Consider the following 21,989-nt stretch of genomic DNA (forward strand, 5'->3'; position numbering starts at 1 on the left):
TCCCACAATTCATGAAGGTTAAAAACATCTTCAAATGGTTAACAGCTGCCATTGACTTTTACATGAATTCGATAGGTTTCAGATGGAGTATTTTCAGATTCAGACTTTTAGCAGCTTTGGGGCATAATAAACCTCAAAAAGTCCAAGATTTTTTCTCTAAAAATTCAAGTTCTTTCCACTACAAAAAATATCTTCCAATTGTAAAAACGACATCATCCATTGACTTCTACATGACCTCGGCAGGTTTGAGATAGCGTATTTTTGGATCCAGACTTTTAGCAGCCTCGGGGTATAATAAATCTTGATAAATTTTAGGGTTTTTTTCCACAAAAAAAAATTCCCCCTTTAAAACCATGACCAGAAACATTTGGGTTTTATTAAGTAACCCCATACCTCTGCCCCTAAGTCATTACAATGTACCAAAACTTTGCTGCAATCGCGTCAGCAGAAATTTAAAGACAGACGTTGCAATAGGCATAAAGGTTGTGCAATCCCATACAAATTGGTGCAAAAAATGCTCTATAGATCTCCTATAGTGAATTCCATGTGCACTAAAACAGTGCTCTCCAACTTCTGTGGTACCGAGGGCCAAAATTTTTCCGGCCTACATAGTGGAGGGCCGATAATGGAAGCCAGTGTTGACCACTCCCTGTTTTTAAACCACACCCACTTTAAACCACACCCATTAGCATTTTGTATAAAGTGTGAACACGTAAACAATGTGGGCATTTTCTGTCTGGATCTAGGTGTGAACAGTACAGGGTGGGTTTTAAGATGTGAACAATAGAGGTGTCACAGGTGTAAAAAATGCAGAGGGGGATAACATATGTGCACAATACAGGGAATTAGTCTGAATCTGAGGTTTAATCAGTGCAGGGGCCAGTTAATCTTTGTAGTGGTGCCATTTAAACATGGTAAGCAAACAAAGCAGGTAGGTGGGGGTCCACACAAGGGGGGGTCACAGGCTGCCAGTTGGAGAGCCCTGCACTAAAAGATTGCACTGTGAAACCAACTACATTGCAGTCTGGCAATGGAAAGATACACAAATATAAATAGTCTGATGTAGGGCTGAGACTCTTCACGGCACATTAATCAAGGTTCTAATTTCAAATTCATGTGAATTTTCTTAAACTCCCATAAACTCCCATAAATTAGAGGCACCTGGCGTGTTTATACAAAGACACTGTTGTTTTTGTTCCCGTTCCATATTGCCTTATGAAGCAGGAAATGCCTGCGAAACGCGTTGCAATACTGTTTTGTGAATAAACTATTATTGAAAATTACCACTTTCGTTGGTGTCTGCTTGGAGGAGGTAAGTTCATTACTACCTCCTCTGAATTACCCATTGGGTTTTTAAGTGCTTTTAGCTATTTTTATCCTTTTTGGCGCCTCTGTTTTGTCTTACTACCATATCGAGTCCACCCCGAGTGGAGGAGTATCATCCCCGTTTTCTTATTCTACAGAGAGCGACGTTTTATTCCTGAGTGGGGTCAGGATAATCTCCCCACCTGCCTATACAGTGGTTGCCTATCGGTAACCCTGGTTTGTGAGTATTAACTTGTTTACTCTACCATTACTCCTTGTAAAAACATATTACACTATTGGGGCTCTTGGTGTTCCTTTTTGTCTCCCATAAATTAGAAATTCGACTAGTCGAAAATTATTATTAAAATCAAATTTTTCCAACTTGGACGAATTTAAACGGCCTGAAAACTCTAATCGAGTTTGAATCGAATTAGATTTGAGTTTTTGCTCTGAAAAATTCAAAGTTGAATTTTCAATTTGACCCTTAATAAATTTGCCCCTTCATGTCAAAGCTCATGCACATGGCAAACTTTCACACGTTGTGTGACTGTTCAGTCTCAGAAAATCCATTCCTAGCAGCACCTAGACACCTCATAATTATAAATTGCTGCTATACAATATGCATATAATAAAATTACTAGATTAGAGGAGATTGTCATATGAAGGCTAAATATGTATTTTTTTCCAACATATAGATGATATTTTTGGATCACACTTTAGTAAACTGACCACATAAAAATGTATTTTTAGATAGTATATGTGTGCACCTTTAACAAGAAAACCCTTGCAAATGCATTAAGCTTCCTATCATCCATTAAATGTAATGTTCAAGTAATGCAGTATGCCCTGAGCCACATTAGTGTACCATATGATGCTTACTGTGCTGTTACTGCTCTCTAGCATGTGCAGCTTGGCCCGTCACAATATCTATATATTACTTTCTAATATCACTGTCTGTGTCACTGTAAATCAAGATGACCTTAAACAGGCAAATTGTGTGCATCTGGTATTCAGAGGAGATGGCGCCTTCTGTATTTTATTGGCCCTTTTCCAGGAAACAGAAGCTGAAGATACAATTAACCTTTTCACTATCACATATCTAGTTGTGGGTTTTGTATTGCAGATTTTTTTTATACATGGGTGCCATGTATAATATTATCTAGCTATATGCTACCTTTAGATGATGCGCAATAATACTAAATAACTGCACTTATTCTAGACCACAACGTTATAGCTAAATATTGTTTGCTCTCATTAAGTCTTCTGAGCAGACCAACAGAACTGCAAGTGATGGTAAAGAGAGCTTGCTCCTCTGTTCATGTGGAATGCTGCAGTCATTAAGTAATCTGGTAGCTCCTATATCTATTGTGGTGTACTGCAGGTGCTAATAACTCTTGGAAGACTTGTAGTTGACCAGAAGAGGTTGTGTGTTTTTCCATTGCTTCTTATGTTTACAGACTACCAGTGCTGTGCCAAGAGGTACCTACGCCAAAGGTACTTAGAGTGGAATAAACTGTCTGTTTAGACACTTCCCAAATATATTTCAGGAAAAGAAGTATTTTCCAGGTCTCTTGGCTCTCTCCTGCTACCTACCTTCCTGATACTAGATACTAAATATACAGTAATTCTAGGAGAATTTCCAATGTACATTCATTCCTAATTTTTAATAGTTTTAAAGATATCTGTAAATGTAACTGCCATTGAAAGCAGTACCTGTCTGGCTGTTTATATTCTCTGCACTCCTGGTGCTAACTCCAGAACACCATCTGTTTAAAGCTGATTTAAAAATCAGAAACAAATGACTCCTGTTACATAGTTTCGAGAGTCAGACCCAAAGAAGAAAAGAGGGGTAAACAAGCACTGCTTTAAGGTAATAGATGAGTGTTTTGGTATAACTTTGCTGAATATTTGCCTACCTGAATCTGCAGCATACTGTAAATCTGCCAGCATATGGCTACCTTAACAAGCACAAAGAAATCATTAAGTAGAGAAGAGATGAGCAGTAATATAATAGCTGCCACTATTCCTAGAAATTGCTGTAATTCCACCCTAAGATAATATCATAAGTGAGCAGCAAGAGCCCTGACTATCATCTGTATCGCACCAGTAGAAATAAATACTAGCCGACTTAGTTCTATAGGGGCTGCCCTTTGGTTTTACATGTTTCATTTACTAATGTGTATTTTTATGACTTCACCCTTTTTTGTCCATGCTTTATATAAAATAATAGCACTCTCCCTGCTCATTTGTTGGAATATATATATATATATATATATATATATATATATATATATATATATATATATATAATAGCATTTTTCCTGCTCATTTATTAGTATTATCTTAGCAGGCAAGCTGTTTACGACTGGATGTTTCTCTCTCTCTGGGGTTAATCTCTCAGGGTTAATATGCCAGAGCCTGTGAATATTTATCAGAATTCAAAATCACCCTTATTACATAATTGCTCCAAGGATATGGTTTCCAGCTACCTAATTATCATGTTTATAAAACGCATACTATTTACTAACACCAGTTTGATCACAGTTGGGTTTCAGTATAAAATATTTGGGTTTTCAGTCTGGTAATGACAATATTAGTCTAGAGCTAGCTAACAGTAAGAACATATTCTCTGTTTCTTATATGAGGGCATGTATCCAAGCTGCTGTTATGATGTGACAGAAACTCTTTGCCGGGAGATCTGGGTGTGTTGGGTGATAGTGATAGTCAAGAGAGTACATTGCAACCAGAAACCACTAGCAGACATTTCTGCTGCATTTTTAAACCAAGATGCCTTAGTCACACCCCAATAAAATCCCTCGCCACACAAGGGGCTGGCATATGTATTAAAGTTTAAACTGGGGGTTTGTCAGGGATTTTAAAAGACAATGCAACCCTTATTCACAATGGAGGTGTCAATAGGTAAATGGAATTGCTACTTTTTTCCCCAGGCTTTTTGGAAAATAAATGCACAGCTGTGCCACCATCTTACTTGACATTCCCAGGCATCCCTTTTCTAGACATATGCCTGTGCAGTAGATTAAAACAGGACAAGAATACTGCGTTCTTCACAATGGATGGCTGGGATGAAATCACCTTTGTCAGGCATGCCACAAAGATGTTGTAATTTGACACAATAAACGCGGGGACCTCCCCACTTGGGACTCCCCTAGTGTGCCAGTTGTGGTAATTTGGTAACAATACAGGAGCAGACCCTTTAAATTCTGTGGGGACATCGGGACTTAGGGGGGAATTGTAAATAGAATGAAGAAAAAAAACAAGTACCCCGCTTAAATCAAGTTAAACGACTCCATCTGGTCACTGAAAAGCTATTATCTTTCTATCCAATTATATTGACCGTGCAATCATAAAAATAAATTATTGACTATGCCACAACATCAATGACCACACCTTAGGGTACAATTACACAAGCATTTTCAACACTATTCCTGGGGGATCCGGCGCTATGCGCCAAAACGCAGGCATCAAGTCGGATGCAATGAAAAATAAAGGTAAGAAATACAAATGTCGGATGTTGTCGCAGCATTCATCCGACACAACTGTCGGATGCGGACGCAGCATGCAACGTCTGCATCCGACAGTCGTGCCATGTCAGATGAACGCTGCCATCCGGCATTGCTATTGCTTACCTTATTTTCCATCGCATCTGACTTGAAGCCTGCCTTTTGGGGCACCGCATCGGACCCGCCGGAATCACGTTGAAGACGCTCGTGTAGTTGTACCCTTGATGATTAAAGATCATTTAAGCTCATGGCTTAATTATATTACTAAAGTGTGGTGCAATGTTTAATATACTTAACTAAAATTCCAATAAAAAGGAAAAGGATTACTTGAGTGATTAATAAGAAAACAATTAATAACTATATAAAGTGCAAGTAATATTTAATTGGAAATTAATTGACAACAATTGATCTAGAGTGCAGTGCTAAAAAATAGTGAATTGATTCCCTTCCCAATCGATTAACCTTAATAAATAGAAGAATTAATTTAGTGACCAGTAAAAAAAAATAGGATAAAATATTAAATCAATCTGCTCGAATTCATGATATAGCAATGAGAAAATTATAATAGGAGAGGATGGAGTTGCCTCATTGACTACTGCCTGATTTTTTTCTCTCCCTGGGACACCACAAAGTTGGAGAAGGCAGGGTAACTGGGGAAGTGGTCTCAGTTATTAACTGCCCTAAACTGTTAAGGAGAACTCGCTATTTATAAAAAAAACACAAACCCTCAGCCCCTTGAAGTAGTAATAGAAGAAAGTAGATAAGTTGAATTCAGCAGAAAACTTGAGCACCAGCCCTCTTGACTGATTGCGGACTACTAAATTAAAGATTGATAAAACCAATTCTAGCTTGTTTCACGTTTTACACGTAATAGGTTTCGCCAACGCGCGTTTCGCAATAACAGCTTTGTCAAGGCAAAAAAACTATTATTGCGAGACAGTAAATTTAAAACTGTATGTGTTTATATGTTACAAAAGACAACGTTTTCCTAAATTGAAGGTTGTGCTTCTTTAGCTAGGTTAATGAATGAGCATTAGCAAATGCCTTGGGGCATTAACTATCAATTTCCGTGGGCCTAGAAAAAATGTATTTCTAGTTCAGTTTAACAGGAATAGTCTACAAAAGTAAAAGCAAGTTGAATTACACATTTAACAGGATGGAAAAAGGTTTTTTGACATCTCTTTGTATTAATCAAGAATTACACTGTGAAGTTTAATTATTTTGCAAAATCTCAATTAACCTCTCTTGCACTCATCTATGTACTAATTACAAATTCCCGTGCTTCTGACTGTATCAAAGAAAGATTTTGAATTAGTTAAATCAGGTTAAATCACAGAAATTATGCTCAAACATTCTCTGTAATTTTCTCGAATCCCAGCATTCCGCACAGTCTTTAGCCATTTGAGGAGTTAGGTGATTTGTCAAAAAAAGTTGGTACTAAGTATCAAGCAAGCAGAATTGAGGTATGTTACTAAGGTTCTTGTGGCATGTTATTTCTGATGGATATTTCATGAGAAGTACACCAATATGTTCTAGTAACAGCAGAATATGTCTGACTCTTATACACCATGGCCATGCTCCTACATTAACCACCCTTTACTACTAGGGATGTTTCCAAAAAACAAAAATGTGCACGATGCTGCCAGGGTGTCTCAGTGTGCTAGCTTTCACTGGACTATTCTATAAGACACGGTTAGGCAAAAGATAATGTTGAGCATGGTTTATTAGAATGTTATGTCAGTAGAAGGAGGGTTAATAGCAACAAGATTTGATGACCAAGTATGGATTTGCTCAGAGCTACGAAAGACAAATGTGAATAGTTTAGGCAGAGGAGTGTATAGTCCTTCAAGCTGTGGAAAAATCTCTGCTGCACATTCCTGGAAGATGCGCTGTGGAACTACAGTATGTGGCACAGAACTGAGTGTGTCTAGTAAACATATGTAATGTTTCTCTAGGAATACTACAGCATTCTCAAAACCTGGATATTATTTTTAAACTGGTCATTCAGTGTACACCCATTTGTGTGGCAAGATCAGTTAAAATAATCTTTTTCCAGTTAATTTTATCAAACGGTAAAAAGAGATCCTACCACAATTCCTGGAAAAACCTCCTGGAGGTGATTTTCACTAGGTTTTCATGCACAACAAGAAAACACCCTGTTACATCTCAACCACACCTCCAGCTCCTTCCCATAAAGGTACATAAATCTAGGTAACACACAGCTCTGCAGATGGAATATTCACAGCTCTCTGTTCACTTCTACAGCTTTGGGATCTCCTATATGGAAACCTGATATACAGAAAAGATTACAGATTTGACTGACAAGCTAAATGTCAGTGCTTCCAAGTTAATATTTCAATATCGGCCCATATGATGTAGTAGACACAAAGAGAGATTATATTTTTTTTACTTTTAGAACCCCTTTATATGGTGTTTCAAATTACAGGAAAAAAAACCCAGGCACCAAGCATTCGGGTTACTGAATACCATATCTGTATAGGATTTGTATCAACTCACTTTCACGCGTTGATAAATATTTCTGTTAAAAACACAAATTAGTGTTGTGGTTACTGTCTGGCAAACTGTAACAAGCTTTGTTTTCGCTCTTTAATATCTCCCTTGACAACAGAGTTGATGGACCGAATTGACTCCTCGGTCAATGACTAAATCTAGTGGGGACCCTGTACAGACTTTTCAGGAGTGGTGATGTAGGCCTTACCCTACGGAGATTCAAAACCAACCTAATCTATCTCTGACAATGACCCAATGTAATTGGTTGGCTGTGTTTATGTTACTCTGCATAACACAAGGGCAGCACATGGATAGTGTGTTGGGTTGGCATCCCCTGGCAAGGAAAGAGAGCCAGGGGACACAAGCTGCAATGCACTAATGCCTGCTGCACAGCTTTCCTCTTTGGAACAGAGCCCTTAAAATGATTCATTCGTAGAGTGTCAGATATATGAGAATTATTAAATATGTAATTATTGGGATAATGGTTACAGTGAATGACTGCACTAATTAGCAGTACATAAAAAAGAGACAGAAATGTTTAAAAAAGTCATCTGGGAACAATAAAATCCCTTTCAACCACATGTGACATTACTGAAATTTGCTAAATGTTGTTTTATAAAGCCCTAGCAGCTCCCATCTGCCCCCCACTGCTGAACCCCTTAGTTAGCTGCCCATCAAACAAGAAACATTTATCTGTCTTGATGGCCCAGATGTCCAACTGTGTTTCCTGCTATTAATACAGTTGCAGGCAACAGCATAGAACATGTCTGTGATGTCAGCTATGGTGTCCCTACCCTTCGATTAAGCTGACTACATGGAAAATAGTTTCCACTACACACCATTCCCTTCTCAGTGACAGTAATTTGTGTGTTCCTACTGGGGGGGGGGGGGAATTGTAACTATGCACTAGACGTATTGGAATCTGATACAGAAATACTCCAGACACTAGTGTAGGGAGCTAGAAACCCCTGACCCAGTAAAGGGCATAAAAAGAATATGTGTTATACATAAACCAGTAAACCCCCGATTCTCTAAAGAATCGTTAATGAAAGAATGGTAACAACAGTGAGGCAGCAAAATGCGATGGGTGCTGATTCACTCTCCATCCCCAGGCAGCAACTGGCGACGCTAATTTGTGGGGATGTAGAGTGAATCTGTGCCTATTGCTTGTTATTACCTATCTGCTATTAGAATTCTTAAATTTTGAGTTTATTGGTAGTAAAGTGTTACTGAAACATTTCTTTATAAACAACATTTTTTGTGAAAATGTTCTCCTGTCCTTGAATGAGTTCTCCCTGGTGAGCTGTACTTAAAATCTTGACTTTAACATCAGATGAACGCTGCACTCTTGAAAATGCAACATAAAGTTGACCATGACCAAACACAGGCTCAGATAGGTAAATGCCGACTTTATCCAATGTTTGTCCTTGTGATTTGTTGATTGTCATGGCAAATGCAGCCTTAATGGGGAATTGTCGTCGTTTAAGTTTAAAAGGTAATTCCTGGTCAGAACTGGTAAGGTCAATTCTGGGAATCAAAACAGTATCACCGCTATGGGATCCTGTAAGCACTTCTGCCTTGATAACATTTTGTCTCATGCTCTTCACAACCAACCGTGTACCGTTACATAAACCTTGCTTAGTGTTAGGGTAGGGGCACACGGCGCGATTTCGCCGCGATTCTGCGCTGGGCGAGTTGTCGCTGCGTTTTTTAAGCCGAAATAGCTTTGCTAACTTTGGCGCTGGCGTCAATGCAAATCGCGGCGAAATCGCTGCGCTAATTCACACGCGGCGATTCTTTTTCTACTGTCGCCCGGAAACGCTCAGCGAGGCAACTTCGGACGACAATAGAAAACGAATCGCCGCGTGTGAATTAGCGCAGCGATTTCGCCGCGATTTGCATTGACGCCAGCGCCAAAGTTAGCAAAGCTATTTCGGCTTAAAAAACGCAGCGACAACTCGCTTAGCGCAGAATCGCGGCGAAATCGCGCCGTGTGCCCCTACCCTTAAGGTTTCTTAACAGCATGACTATTGTTCCTACTTTGAGTATAAGATTGTGTTGTGGTAATCCAGCATTGTTGATAGTGTTTAAATATTCTAATGGGAAGTTAAGTTTCTCACTTTCGTCTTCAGAATCAATACAGTCAGTACTCAGAAAGACACAGCTTTGTCCAGGAAGTAATGCAATCACTTGGTTGTTTATCATGTCAACATCAATATTTTTTGGAGATAATATAGCCCGTTTTGCTAAAAATGGCCACCCACGCAGGTACGCAACCGGTTCCCCTCCTAGAGTGACGCTAGCGCCGCCATTAGACAAACTTGCAAAGGAGTAGCAAGATGGCCGACGCTTATACAGACTTTAGTGGGCGGATGACAAACTCGCAGAGGAGTAGCAAGATGGCCGACGCTTATACAGACTTTAGTGGGCGGATTTGGCAGTGGGCGGATGACAAAGTCGCAGAGGAGTAGCAAGATGGCCGACGCTTATACAGACTTTCGTGCATGTACGCAACCGGTTCCCCTCCTAGAGTGACGCTAGCGCCGCCATTAGACAAACTTGCAAAGGAGTAGCAAGATGGCCGATGCTTATACAGACTTTAGTGGGCGGATGACAAACTCGCAGAGGAGTAGCAAGATGGCCGACGCTTATACAGACTTTCGTGCAGGTACGCAACCGGTTCCCCTAGTGTGACGGTGAGCGCATCTGCCTCCCTAGATCCTAACCTTCCAGCGGTCGCCGCCTGAGTGAGCAGGAAAGAAGAGGCGGCGGGAGGCAGAAGGAGACGGTGAGCGCATCTGCCTCCCTAGATCCTAACCTTCCAGCGCATCTGCCTCCCCGATCCTAACCTGTTCTGATCCTAACCTTCCAGCACATCTGCTAATCGAAGGCCGCATCTATGTCTTTCGGCTGAAGTTGCGCGCGCATCTCATAGATCCTAACCGAAGTTGCGTGCGCATCTGCCTCCCCTCCACTCGGGACATAGATAGGCCTTCGGTTAGTATATAGGATATACTGGCTCTGAATCCAAGGAAATCCGTGGAGTTTGATTGATTGCTATCATTCTCAGATTTACAGTACAAAAGATGCTCTCTAGGTTGCTCATTGCAAATTATATTTCTTAGCTTTGGAATTTTGAGTATAGGAATGCTCTGTTGCAGCTTTTGGGCATTTTATTTAAAGGAGTAGTTACCTTCAAATTAATTTTATTATGATGCCTCCACTAGTATTCTAATTCATTTGATTTGGTCTTCATTTTTTATTCTTGTGGTTTTTTAATTAAACTTTGTTCTTCAGTTCTGGAAGATGGATGATCTTTCTGAATGTTTTCAGAAAAATAAGCAATAAAAAAAACTGTCCTTGTCCCAAAAAAATCGGATTTTAAACTCAATTTTGAAGGCAATAAAACAGATAAATAATAAAATAAAGACCATATACTAAAAGTGAGTTTAAAGGTGAACTTCCCTTCAGCCCTCTCAGTGCCAGTGCCCTATTGACTTTTTTTTGGCCAGTAAAAATGTGTTGCAGTGATAGATTGAAGGGAAACCAGGAGGAGGAACAAGTCAGGAAGGGCTGTGGTGGGGCACATCTTGCCCCCCATCAGACTGACACCCTGCCACCCTCCAGATATGAGGGATGTAGATGTTGCTCAGTAGTCCATATCTCTTTTATAATACGCTAGAAGGGCATATGACCAAGTAGTCATTATTGCTTTTACATTACATTTTCCACAGCTCCAGCGGGGCACCAAGGGGGTGCAGCCTCAGGTATTAATTATAATGTACTGCTTGTGCTGCACTAGTACAATTAGTGTGTTTGCTTCAGAAAGTCTACAATAGTTATATATATATATACATGTTTAGCCATGGGGTCAGCCATTCAAAGGTGATAAAGGAGAAGAGGCACAGGACACACAGCAGATAACCGATAAGCTCTGTAGATTCTTCAGAATCTGTCGACTCTGTGTCCTGTGTTGAACATCCCCACACACATCAGCTTGTTATATAAACTATAGTTGTTTTTCTGAAGCAAAAATATCAGTTTTACCAGTGCAGGGTAACAGTACATTATAGTGTCATTCCTTTAAAACACTTTAATTTTTGGTGTTACTGTTCCTTTAAGCCACTGAGGCCCAGGCTTAGTAGTCAAGAAGGGTTTAGCACCACTCCACTTTATTGAAAAATGGGATACTTAACAGGAAGATGTTTTCCTAAACTGCCCAGATTTTTTTGATGTTCATGATTAAATTTGCTTGTGCAAAGACTAATCATCAATGCATTGGGTTAACTTTTTGTAGTGCAAACTCTGGTGCAAAGAGCTTACATAAATGAGTAGTTCTTTGTACAATTTGTTGTATTCATCATGACTGCATATTTTGTTTTCTTCCCTGCAGGTTTGTATGTCCTAATAGGGGCAGGAGCGTTGATGATGCTGATCGGGCTCTTTGGTTGCTGTGGAGCGGCTCGTGAATCTCAGTGTCTAATTGGAGCGGTAAGCTGCCTCAGTCTGACTCTATAGCTGAATAATTAATATATTATTAATGGCTTAGCATAATATTTGTATTCTTCATAGCCCCAACCATTCACAGCTATTTAGCAAAATCATCTTACAGACAATGTCAGACAGTCATAGTTTTTAATAATGGGTTATACAAGAATGTGTACTTAGTCTCTCAAAGGCAAGGTTTTTTTCAAAATAAAAATTAGAAATTATCTTATTTTTAAATGCACAAAGTTTAAAAATACACTGAGATTGTGGGGTCTATATAAATATATATATATATATATATATATATATATATATATATATATATATATATAGATATAGATATATATATATATATATATATATATATATATATATAGATATATATATATATAATGAGCTATGTGAATGCATTGTGGTTTGAAATGATACTGAGAGACAAAAAAATAGCCATAGAGCAGTGCCACCCCCTGCACCTGATATCCTGGAGAGGGCAGGAAAATACAAACCTGACTGCCTAGAACTGGTCATACACTGGAAGATCCACTTGTTTGGCAAGATCACAATATAAGTGGAGCTTTACTTTATTTGGCCAACAAGGTGCTGGGCCTATGATGACCCACTGGGAGAGAACTATATCAACAGGCTAATGCAATTCTTGCCTAACAGGATTTTCAAACTTATTTAAGGTATCAGGCTGATTTTGGCCATATATCAGGAGTCAGCAACTCTTATTGGTAGGGATACCAGTATTATGAAAAAAAGAGGTTTCCTCATATAATATTTATGGACATGAGTAATTTGTCAACGTGAACTATACTTTTCATCAGTTATTATTTAAACTTTCAGCTAGATAGCCCTGGTCTCTGGTGCAACTGCTAAAAATAACAAATGTGTTCAGATCTTCATTGCAATGTGTTGATGATATATTTTGATTTTAACAATTATTTTCTGTCTTGACGTCTTTTCAGTTTTTTGCCTGCTTGCTTGTCATTTTTGCTGCAGAAGTAACAGCAGGAGCTGTCTCCTTTCTAGGCAAAGCTGAGGTAAGACAGCAATGCATTTTTCATACATTTTTAACTTGTTGTAAACTAATTGCCAACATATCTGTTGTTTACTGATATATAATGTACATTTGTGATTTTTGTTTTAAACTGTCTTGATTGCATGCCAGTTATTGCTGCCACATCTTGCTTAGACCTTTGGGCTGCCTTATAGTTTGCATTCCCTGTGAGCATTTGATTATCTTCTGTGCCACTGGATCTTCCACAAGATCCTACCAACACTTATGTCTTTGTTCCCTACATTTTTTCTCTAGGTTTTCTTGGGTCAACCACATTACTGAGAAAACCAAAAGACTCCAATTGTAGGGCTATATTTTCTATGACTCATCTTCCTTGCATTACCATCACCATTTGCTCCTTATGATCAGACAATTCATGAACTTTAACTATATACTTATATTTGGTGGTCGGTGGCTAAACCTTTATCATCCTCTGCCTATGGCAGAAGGCAATGGCAAACAAGTACTTTAAACTGATATTTTATTTACCATGGGACTTTCCAACTTTCACAGCCATATAAAGGACTGTATTTAAATAAAAATCTTTTTAAAAGGAAAGTCAAATCTTTGTGATAGGATAAAGTTGTATTAAAGCACCACCTTTCTTACTTTAAAACGTAATAATCCCCAAGGAGTTGACCCTCCTCAGCTCTCCTCCAACTACCTTAAAGCTGGATTTAAAAGAATTGTTTAGTATAAAAATAAAAACTCGGCAAATGGATAGGCTGTGCAAAATAAAAAATGTTTCTAATATAGTTAAGTTAGCCAAAATTGTAATCTATAAAGGCTGAAGTGACAGGATGTCTAACATAACAGAACAGAACACTACTTCCTGCTTTTCAGCTCTCTTGCTTTCCACTGACTGGTAACCCTGGTGACCAAGCAGTAACCAATTAGTGACTTGAGGGGGGGGCACATGGGCCACAACTGTTGCTTTTGAATCTGAGCTGAATGCTGAGGATCAATTGCAAACTCACTGAACAGTTATGTCCCATGTGATTACCCTTCAAGTCACTGACTCAGAGTTAGAGAGCTGAAAAGCAGGATATAGTGTTCTGGCTGTTATGATACACATCCAGTTATTCCAGCCTTTATAGATTACATTTTTGCCTAACTAACTATATTACATATATTTGCACAGCCTATCTATTTATCCAGTTTTTATTTTTACACTGAACTGTTCCTTTAATAGTAACTTTTCCCTTCATCTTTTTGGTCTTCTTAGCATTAATCTTTATCCCTACAACATTTGCTTCTGTCTCCAGCTTGGAAAGGTTATCCTTTCTATCCCTTAAGCGCTGTGTCAACTATAAAATGTCATCCTCATAGTCTATATCTTCAAACATGTCTTTCATCTTCTTTACCCTCTAGTTGTCCTTTCGCTTCTATCTCCGTAATATAGTCTAGAACATGCAAGAATAGGTTTTGGAAAGGAATAAACTTGTCTAATGCTGTGGTTTTTGGTAATTGGTTTATTGAGCTTTCGCTCATGATAAATTTGGCATTAAAATCCAGCATACATTTCTTGAATTATTAATGATATTTGCTGGTATACCATACTCCTTCAATGGCTTTGTCACAGTTGGGATATAATGGATTTTGCTATGTCATATTCTGTATACGTAATATACTACTAACTACAACTATAATGTGTTTCTTCTCAATGGAATCCTTGAATTCAATCATTTCCCTTGTTTGATCTGAAAACCTTGTCAGGTAGTTTTATACTTAAAAAACATTTTCTCTTGTTTGGGGAAATATGTATTTTGTATTGTCCCATAATGGTTCACCAATCGATTCTATAGGCTCCGTAGACAAGGCTTCTTTAGTTCCAACCTAAATGTTTGCATACAGCTCTTGTCACTTTATTTCCCTAAACTGAATCTTCTTTTCATTAGCAGGAATTTCTTAAAGATTGCCTGCCATGATCTTTATACGAACCTCAGCTACCATTAAATTAGGGGTGCTACCATCTTTTTTTATGTCCCTTCCTGCTCTAGCACTTGAGACTGGGGCTTTTGTAAACAAGGCATCTTTACAAAATAAAAAAGCTTTTGTTATGGATTTTTCATGTGTGAATGCACATTATTTGCAATATTTATAGGTGTAAATCCTACCTATATGCTAAATATGCCATTCTTTTAGATGCATTGTTTTATTTGTTGTTATACTGGTGTAAGACATCATCATTACATCATAAAATATGACTTTAAATGGTATAAAATGACTTCTTTTGTGTGGTTTATGGTGTTGTTCCTGAGATTTTTGGATTTCTTAGAAACAACTACTGTATGTTATTTTATTACTAGGATGCAGCTGGGCCTTGTAAAACATACATAGCATTAGTTTTCATGTTTTTTCTTGGTATGCAGGAACAGGAAAATAAAAACAGGAAAAATAAAATATTACGAGTAGTTAGTATTTGGAGGGGTGTAGTGGTCGCTTACTTAAAATTGCACTTTTCGGTGTTTGGTACATTTTCATTTCCAAAAAAATGAGCACTTGGTCTGTGATTATTATTATGGAAAAAAAAATACAATATGCTCAGGGCTCCTTCAGATATCAGTTTGACCAAGTTATTTTGGAGAGGGGAACCACCTCTAAAATACTGCTTAATTAACTTAATGCAATATTGTTTGTTCATCTCATGGCAGGCTGTTAAAAAACTGAAGAATACATATCATGAAGCTTACAAGGCCTATCAAAAAAATGGATCAAAGAACACTACCCTTTCTGGTTTGCATAAAATGGTAATATGTTATGCCTTTATAGTTTTTGCCATTATACCTGGGCCGCTGTCTGTGTGCTACTATGTGCTAATAGTATACATTTGCATATAAACTGAGTTGCCCTGTTGAGCTATTTAAACAACTAGATCAGTTTTGGCACACCTATAAGTAAAATCAAGACTAACAGCATATCTGACCCGATCTACAGTTTTACCTCTATAAATCAACATTCCCCTATTAATAATTCATTATAATCAATATACTAGTTCACTTGATTTAATGCTCTGAGTATTTTAATTCAAACTGAGACTCAAGAGGTTAGTTAAGAAAATTAATTTAGAATAACTAGCGAAGTCCCAAATTACTGATAAATATTAGGATACAGAAATATTTCACAGCTGATTTTTTAATATAACTTTATGTTTGCAGGCAAAATGTTGTGGGACTGAGGACCCAGCCAGTATTACAGTACTGAAGCCCTTGTGTAGTGAAAAGCAGCAGGAGTACAAGGTATGTTCTTGGCATAACCCTAAGATGTCAACTATTCCCATGTCATTAGGGTGATGACAATCCACTACAGGCATTCTGGTGACCTATTTGTTTAGAGTGTAGAGAAATATTTTTTTTTAAAAAATTCAAGATTTGATTTAATAAGCAAGTGCAGTGAGCAAAGTGCAATTTTTAGCACAATAACAATTTTCCCTACACAATGCAGCTTTTTTTCCATAGAATTCCAGCATTATTTCACTCACCAAGAGGTGTTCCAAGCGATTTGTAAAAATGAGTGCAATCTGGTGTGTCCAGTGTTTGGTGCACAAGTGCCTTGTGCGCCATATCCTTTGGGCAAAACTAAACCGTAAAGATTACTGCAGGACGCTGGGGTAACCCGGGAGCTACTGCCAGGTCTGAAGGTGGTGGTAGCTCCAAGGTTCCCTAAGCACCCCTTTATCAATTGGCAAAGCAGCATTTGCTGCGGAACAAGGAGGTGGGAGGACTAGTCAGCGCTGAATGCAACCTGTAAGGAAGTGCAAGGGGCACCCTTTGAGGCAAGTAAATTTAACAAATGGAGTTTTACTCACAACTGACAGCAGGGACATTTGCACTTTTGCAATTTGCACAAGAGCCCTTTTATCTGATTCCACATCTGAAAGCACCATACTAATATGCATAGTTTGCATTCGGGAAAGGTGTGGAGCACTTAACTCACTTTCTGGCCTCTGCACAATAGAGTTTACAATGTCAGTTGAGTGATACCAAGAAATTGTATTGTTATTGTTAGTAATATAGAGTTCAGCTAATAAATGTTCCTGCTTGTATTACCAATAGTCAAGGGACAAACAACTGCAGCACTTGTAACTGAGTGTAGTATGTTTCATTCCTGAGCCCCCTCAAAAGTAGTACCAAGATCCCTGTCTATCCGCTCAGGATGGTAAATGAATAAAAGAAAGGTTATTTGCATGCACTGGAACTAGTGCTGTAATTCAGAAAGTATGAATGATAACATATTATATATTTAGCTCCTACACTTAACAACACGCTTGACATTTTGCAGAACTGCCTCGTAGAGATTGAGAAGACACTGAGCTACTATTTCCATATAGTTGGAATACTTGCAATTGCCACCGCTGGGATTACTGTAAGTATCACGCAGACTCCTACTAGTACTGTAACGTTAAGTGAATTGCACATAATACACCTGGGATTTAAGCACATGCAATTATACAGGTATTGGTGTTTGGATTATTTGGATAAAATGAAGTCTATGGGAGATGGCCTTTCCGTAATGCAGAGCTTTCTGGATAACGGGTTTCCAGATAACGGGTCCCATACCTGTAGTATATAAATAAGACATTTCTGGAAAGTATATCAGAAAGGTTTGAAGGGTAAAACTGCATTGGTATGTCTATTAACCCCAATCCCTCTCCATACTGGAATCCCAATCTGCTCTCAGTATTAACCAAGTTAGAGAGCTTTGATTGATTTTCTATGTCTCCTTCTGCTGAATTGCATTCTTTCTTATTACCAGACAGGGGATGTTATTTTGAAGAACTAACTGATGGATATTTAATTCACTGTGTTCATATCTATGGGTCTGTAAAAGTATGATCATGGAGAAATAGTTCTCCCTAGTGACCAAAGCCCCCTTGTTGTGCTTTATTCTGCATATCAGTGGTTTGTGATAACCACTGGCTGCAAGTTGGGTCAAAACATCTGACATTGTAAAAAAGAACAAGGAGAGCTCTCTTGGTGTGTACAGGGGGCAGACTTAGTCATGGGAAGGTACTAGGGGAGGGATATAATGTTATTGGGCCCATAACTTATACAAAGTAGTCAACACTTTAAACCCTTTCCAAGCAAATCATGTCTTAACATAGTTCTAACTGGAAGTTGATATGAACTCCTTTGGTGCTGCATGCTTCAAATGTATAAAGATCTTTGGGGCATCAGCGCCTCAGTCATTACAGCAGCTGTTCTAGCTCTAGTCTTATGTTACATTATATTTTACAGTCACTCTAAGAAAATCCCATACTGTACACGGTTACAGTATAGGCAACTTCTAGTTTGATGACAGCTGGCTAGAAATGTGGTAACTTTATACATAGTCACATAGTTGTTTGGGTTGAAAAAAGACCAAAGTCCAGCGCCTCCAAATGAGACCCAGTATCCATACATACACACACTGCACTGACCAGTCCATACACTCACGTAAACTATATACACCCATATCTATACTAACTACATATTTTAGTATAATAGCCTTGGATATTATGCTTGTGCAAGAAATCATCTAAGCCACTCTTAAAATGGACCTGTCACCCAGACACAAAAATCTGTATAATAAAAGTCCTTTTCAAATTAAATATGAAATCCAATTTCTATTTTTTATTAAAGCATTCATAGCTGTCAGCTGTCTCAGTTGTCAATGAAACATTGTCTGTCCTTCCTCTATGCCTTAGGCATAGCGGTAGGGCAGACAAATACTTTCACTTTCCATTCAGCACTTCATAGATGTCACTGCTCTCCCCACATTCCCCTGTTCTCTTCACCCTTTTAATTGTGTAGCCAGTGCATGGGGATGGACATCTGGTCCCCCATTCTGGTGCACAAACAACATTCTGAGATGAAGCAATAACAGTGTCCCCTCATAAGTGTCTTTTCTCCAGAGAAAACAACCCCAACATTGACAAACTACCCTCATAATATATATCTTCCATCCCTCTAAAGCTGGCCATAGATGTTGAGATTTTTAAAAGATCAGATCCTGATCGTGAGACCACGATCTTCTCAGAACGATCGTACGGATTTACCATCAACTAAAAAGACCAATTTGCCAGGAAAACACAGGGGAGCTGTCTGCTTGGCCCTGCAAACATAGATAAATTGCACTGGGACCAACAAAGATTTTTTGACCTGGCCGATCAATTTCCTGACAGATGTCGGCCGAAAAATCGTAAGATGTACGATTTAAATCTTGCTTGTTTTTGGAAAACTCAATAAAAATGTTGAAAAGATAAGATGTACGATCATTCGAATCCCACTAACCGCACGATAATTTCGAAGATTCGGTCGGGCTTCCATCTGGATGTACATTCCTTAAGTGAACAGAGAGGGCATACATTTGAGAGAATATTTTTAATACACTATAAGGATTTGCTTTTAAACCAAAAATCTGGGGACAAAAGTGAGCACAGTGCCTCATTCATTCAATAAAGCACTCAAACAAAAATGTGTCCTTTCATGTGCCTTTATAATTTTTGTGGTTTTTTTTTTCATTATTTTTATTTCATTGTGTATTTTATACAGATCTTTGGCATGATATTTAGTATGGTTCTTTGCTGTGCAATCCGCAACTCAAGAGATATGCTGTGATATCAGAATCCATAAAAGTCTTGCACCGTACCGTGTTGGAGCTCCACCTACTGGTCCAGGGACTGTATTACAATCCTCCGCATAGACAGTCTGCAACAACTGTATACACTACAGTATAACAGAATGTGCTTTTAGTCGAGTTTGTATGAAGCCCTGTACTGTATTACAGGACCCTAATACAGGATACTTTATTTGGCAGACTTTTGGAACAGCTATATTAAATGATTAAAGCTTTATACAAGCAGGCCAACCCACAAAGTACAATATGGTTAAACACAATTTTATTAAGATTAAATAACCCTAACAGCCTAATTTATCCTCTAAAAACCTTCAATTCGAAATTAATTTATTCTTTGGCCTTTTAGTGTTAATGCAGAGAAGTAGAATATACTGTATGGCATTGGTACACTGGTACAGGTATGGGACCTGTTATCCAGAATGATCAGGATACGGGATCTTTCTGTATTTTGGATCTTCATACCCTAAGACTACTAGAAAATCATGTAAACATTAAATAAACCCAATAGGCTGGTTTTGCTTCCAGTAAGGATTAATTATATCTTAGTTTGGATCAAGTACAAGGTACTGTTTTATAATAATTTTAATAATTATTAAAAATGTGGATTATTTGATTATAATGGAGTTTATGGGAGATGGTCTTTCCGTAATTTGGAGCTTTTTGTATAATGGGTTTCCGGATAACGGATCTCATACTTGTACTATCAATGCCATGTATTCTACTGTTCCCGAGACATACAGGTTACACCTAAAATAAACACACATAAAACAATGGAAAATATCAGTTAGGATTCAATAATATTTTGCCAGTTAATTGGGATTGAAAAACAGTGTTTTATAAACAGTGTTTTATAAAAATGCTGCCAATCACTAAAGTTTAATATTAATTCTCTCATAACCACTTTCTTAAATGTAAACATGCATTAGAAAGGAACAATAATTCTATAATACACGTAGACAAGTGGTGTAAAAGGTTGTATTGTAATAATTGTATGTACATATGTAAAGATTTCCTTTTTAGTTTTGTATTAATTCTGCATTAATCTGTCTTTATGTTTATGTCTTTTGAAAAATAAAAAAACAGTGGGGGTCATTTGTTAACACTGGGCAAATCTTCCCATGGGCAGTAACCCATGGCAACCAATCAAATTGCTGCATTCATTGTTTTACCTGCAGCTGGCTTTAAAAAGCTATTCACTGATTACTTTTTTTTTTTAATTTGCCCAGTGTTGATAAATGAGCCCCAGTGTTGATAAAAAAAAAACACATGGGGTAATTTATCAACACTGGGCAAATCTGCACGTGGGGCAACCAATCAAATTGCTGTATTCATTGTTCTACAGTACCTGCCACTGCCTAAAAAAAAGCCAATCACTGATTGGTTGTTATGGATTACTGCCCATGGGTAAATTTGCCCAGTATTTAAAGGGCCCCACAGATGTGAGGGGCACATCACATAAACTACTTGTTTTTTCTGCTGTGTCAGCAATGAATAAAATCCTCTCTTTACCTCTCACTTTCTCCTTCTTTCTCTCTTCTCTCTCTGTTAAAAAAACAGAAATGATTTCCCCTAACTAAAGTTTTTGTTCTTTAAGTATGACAACATGTATTTCTATTTATTAGTGATATTTGTGCATTAAATGCTTTCTTATCTTTTAGCATTAGCTTTCAAATTCAAGCCATGTGGTTCAGACAAGTCTGCTATTTTATAATCAGACAATTAATATAAATATGCCGTGGCTCACATTAGGAGAATGTCAAGGTAGTTTCTGTTTACAGACTAAATTGTAACTTAATATAAATGTTGGTGTGGAGTACATTAATAAAGATGAAAAAGATCAATCCTTTGTTTAATAAACTGTATAAAGTAAAACTTGGTTAAATACTAACAGACCAATTTGTTTTTTACAGTGACTCATATACCGAAATCCAGGTGCTGGTTTTCTATAGCACAGTTGAGCATATATTCATGTCTAAAATCAAAGTTTTTTGAATGGCATTCCTACACATTGCCATACCTCTCAACTGTCTGTTTTCTGCAGGACAGACCTGGTTTTAACAGCTCAGCACACAGTGCCGGGTTTCTTACTGAAATGTCCCAATTTTTCTTTGATCTCCTGCACTGATGCCAGAAAAAGATACGTTTCTGAAAAATAATTAAAATGACACTGAGCAGCAGCACTTAGATACATTTGTAACAATTTAAGATACGCAAAGCTACAATTGTAGCTAACAAGATAAGCAGGTCTTTTGGGAGTTCTACCAATTTTAGCTTCATTAGGCATAACAACTAAAACATGGCCCTAAAACTCCAGAAATGTGTTCATAACCTGCCAAATTGTGTAAAATGGACTTGGTAATCAGGGGATGTGGCCATTAAATGGGCAATAGTCAAAACATGTATGCCACGCTGTACCCGCCAGATGTTTTTGTCCCTTTTTGCACTTTTGGGGAGTATGCATTGCTGCTATTTTTTATGTACATCAT

The 21,989-nt window shown here is 38.0% G+C and overlaps 1 protein-coding gene across 2 annotated transcripts in view; it reads left to right on the top strand.

Annotated features, from left to right (window-relative positions):
• The window catches only part of tspan2.S (tetraspanin 2 S homeolog), a 90,191-nt gene extending 70,251 nt beyond the window's left edge, over nt 1-19,940 (top strand). For both annotated transcript variants that reach the window (XM_041583720.1, XM_018249166.2), the window contains 6 exons: nt 11,731-11,828; nt 12,794-12,868; nt 15,540-15,635; nt 16,044-16,124; nt 17,167-17,250; nt 19,419-19,940. In XM_041583720.1, the coding sequence (XP_041439654.1) occupies nt 11,731-11,828; nt 12,794-12,868; nt 15,540-15,635; nt 16,044-16,124; nt 17,167-17,250; nt 19,419-19,484 (500 nt within the window). In that variant the 3' untranslated portion in view covers nt 19,485-19,940. The remainder of the gene's footprint in view (nt 1-11,730; nt 11,829-12,793; nt 12,869-15,539; nt 15,636-16,043; nt 16,125-17,166; nt 17,251-19,418) is intronic.
• Nucleotides 19,941-21,989: the final 2,049 nt, after the last annotated feature.

Source organism: Xenopus laevis, chromosome 2S (genome assembly GCF_017654675.1).
Source record: "Xenopus laevis strain J_2021 chromosome 2S, Xenopus_laevis_v10.1, whole genome shotgun sequence".
NCBI classification, from domain to species: Eukaryota; Metazoa; Chordata; class Amphibia; order Anura; family Pipidae; genus Xenopus; species Xenopus laevis.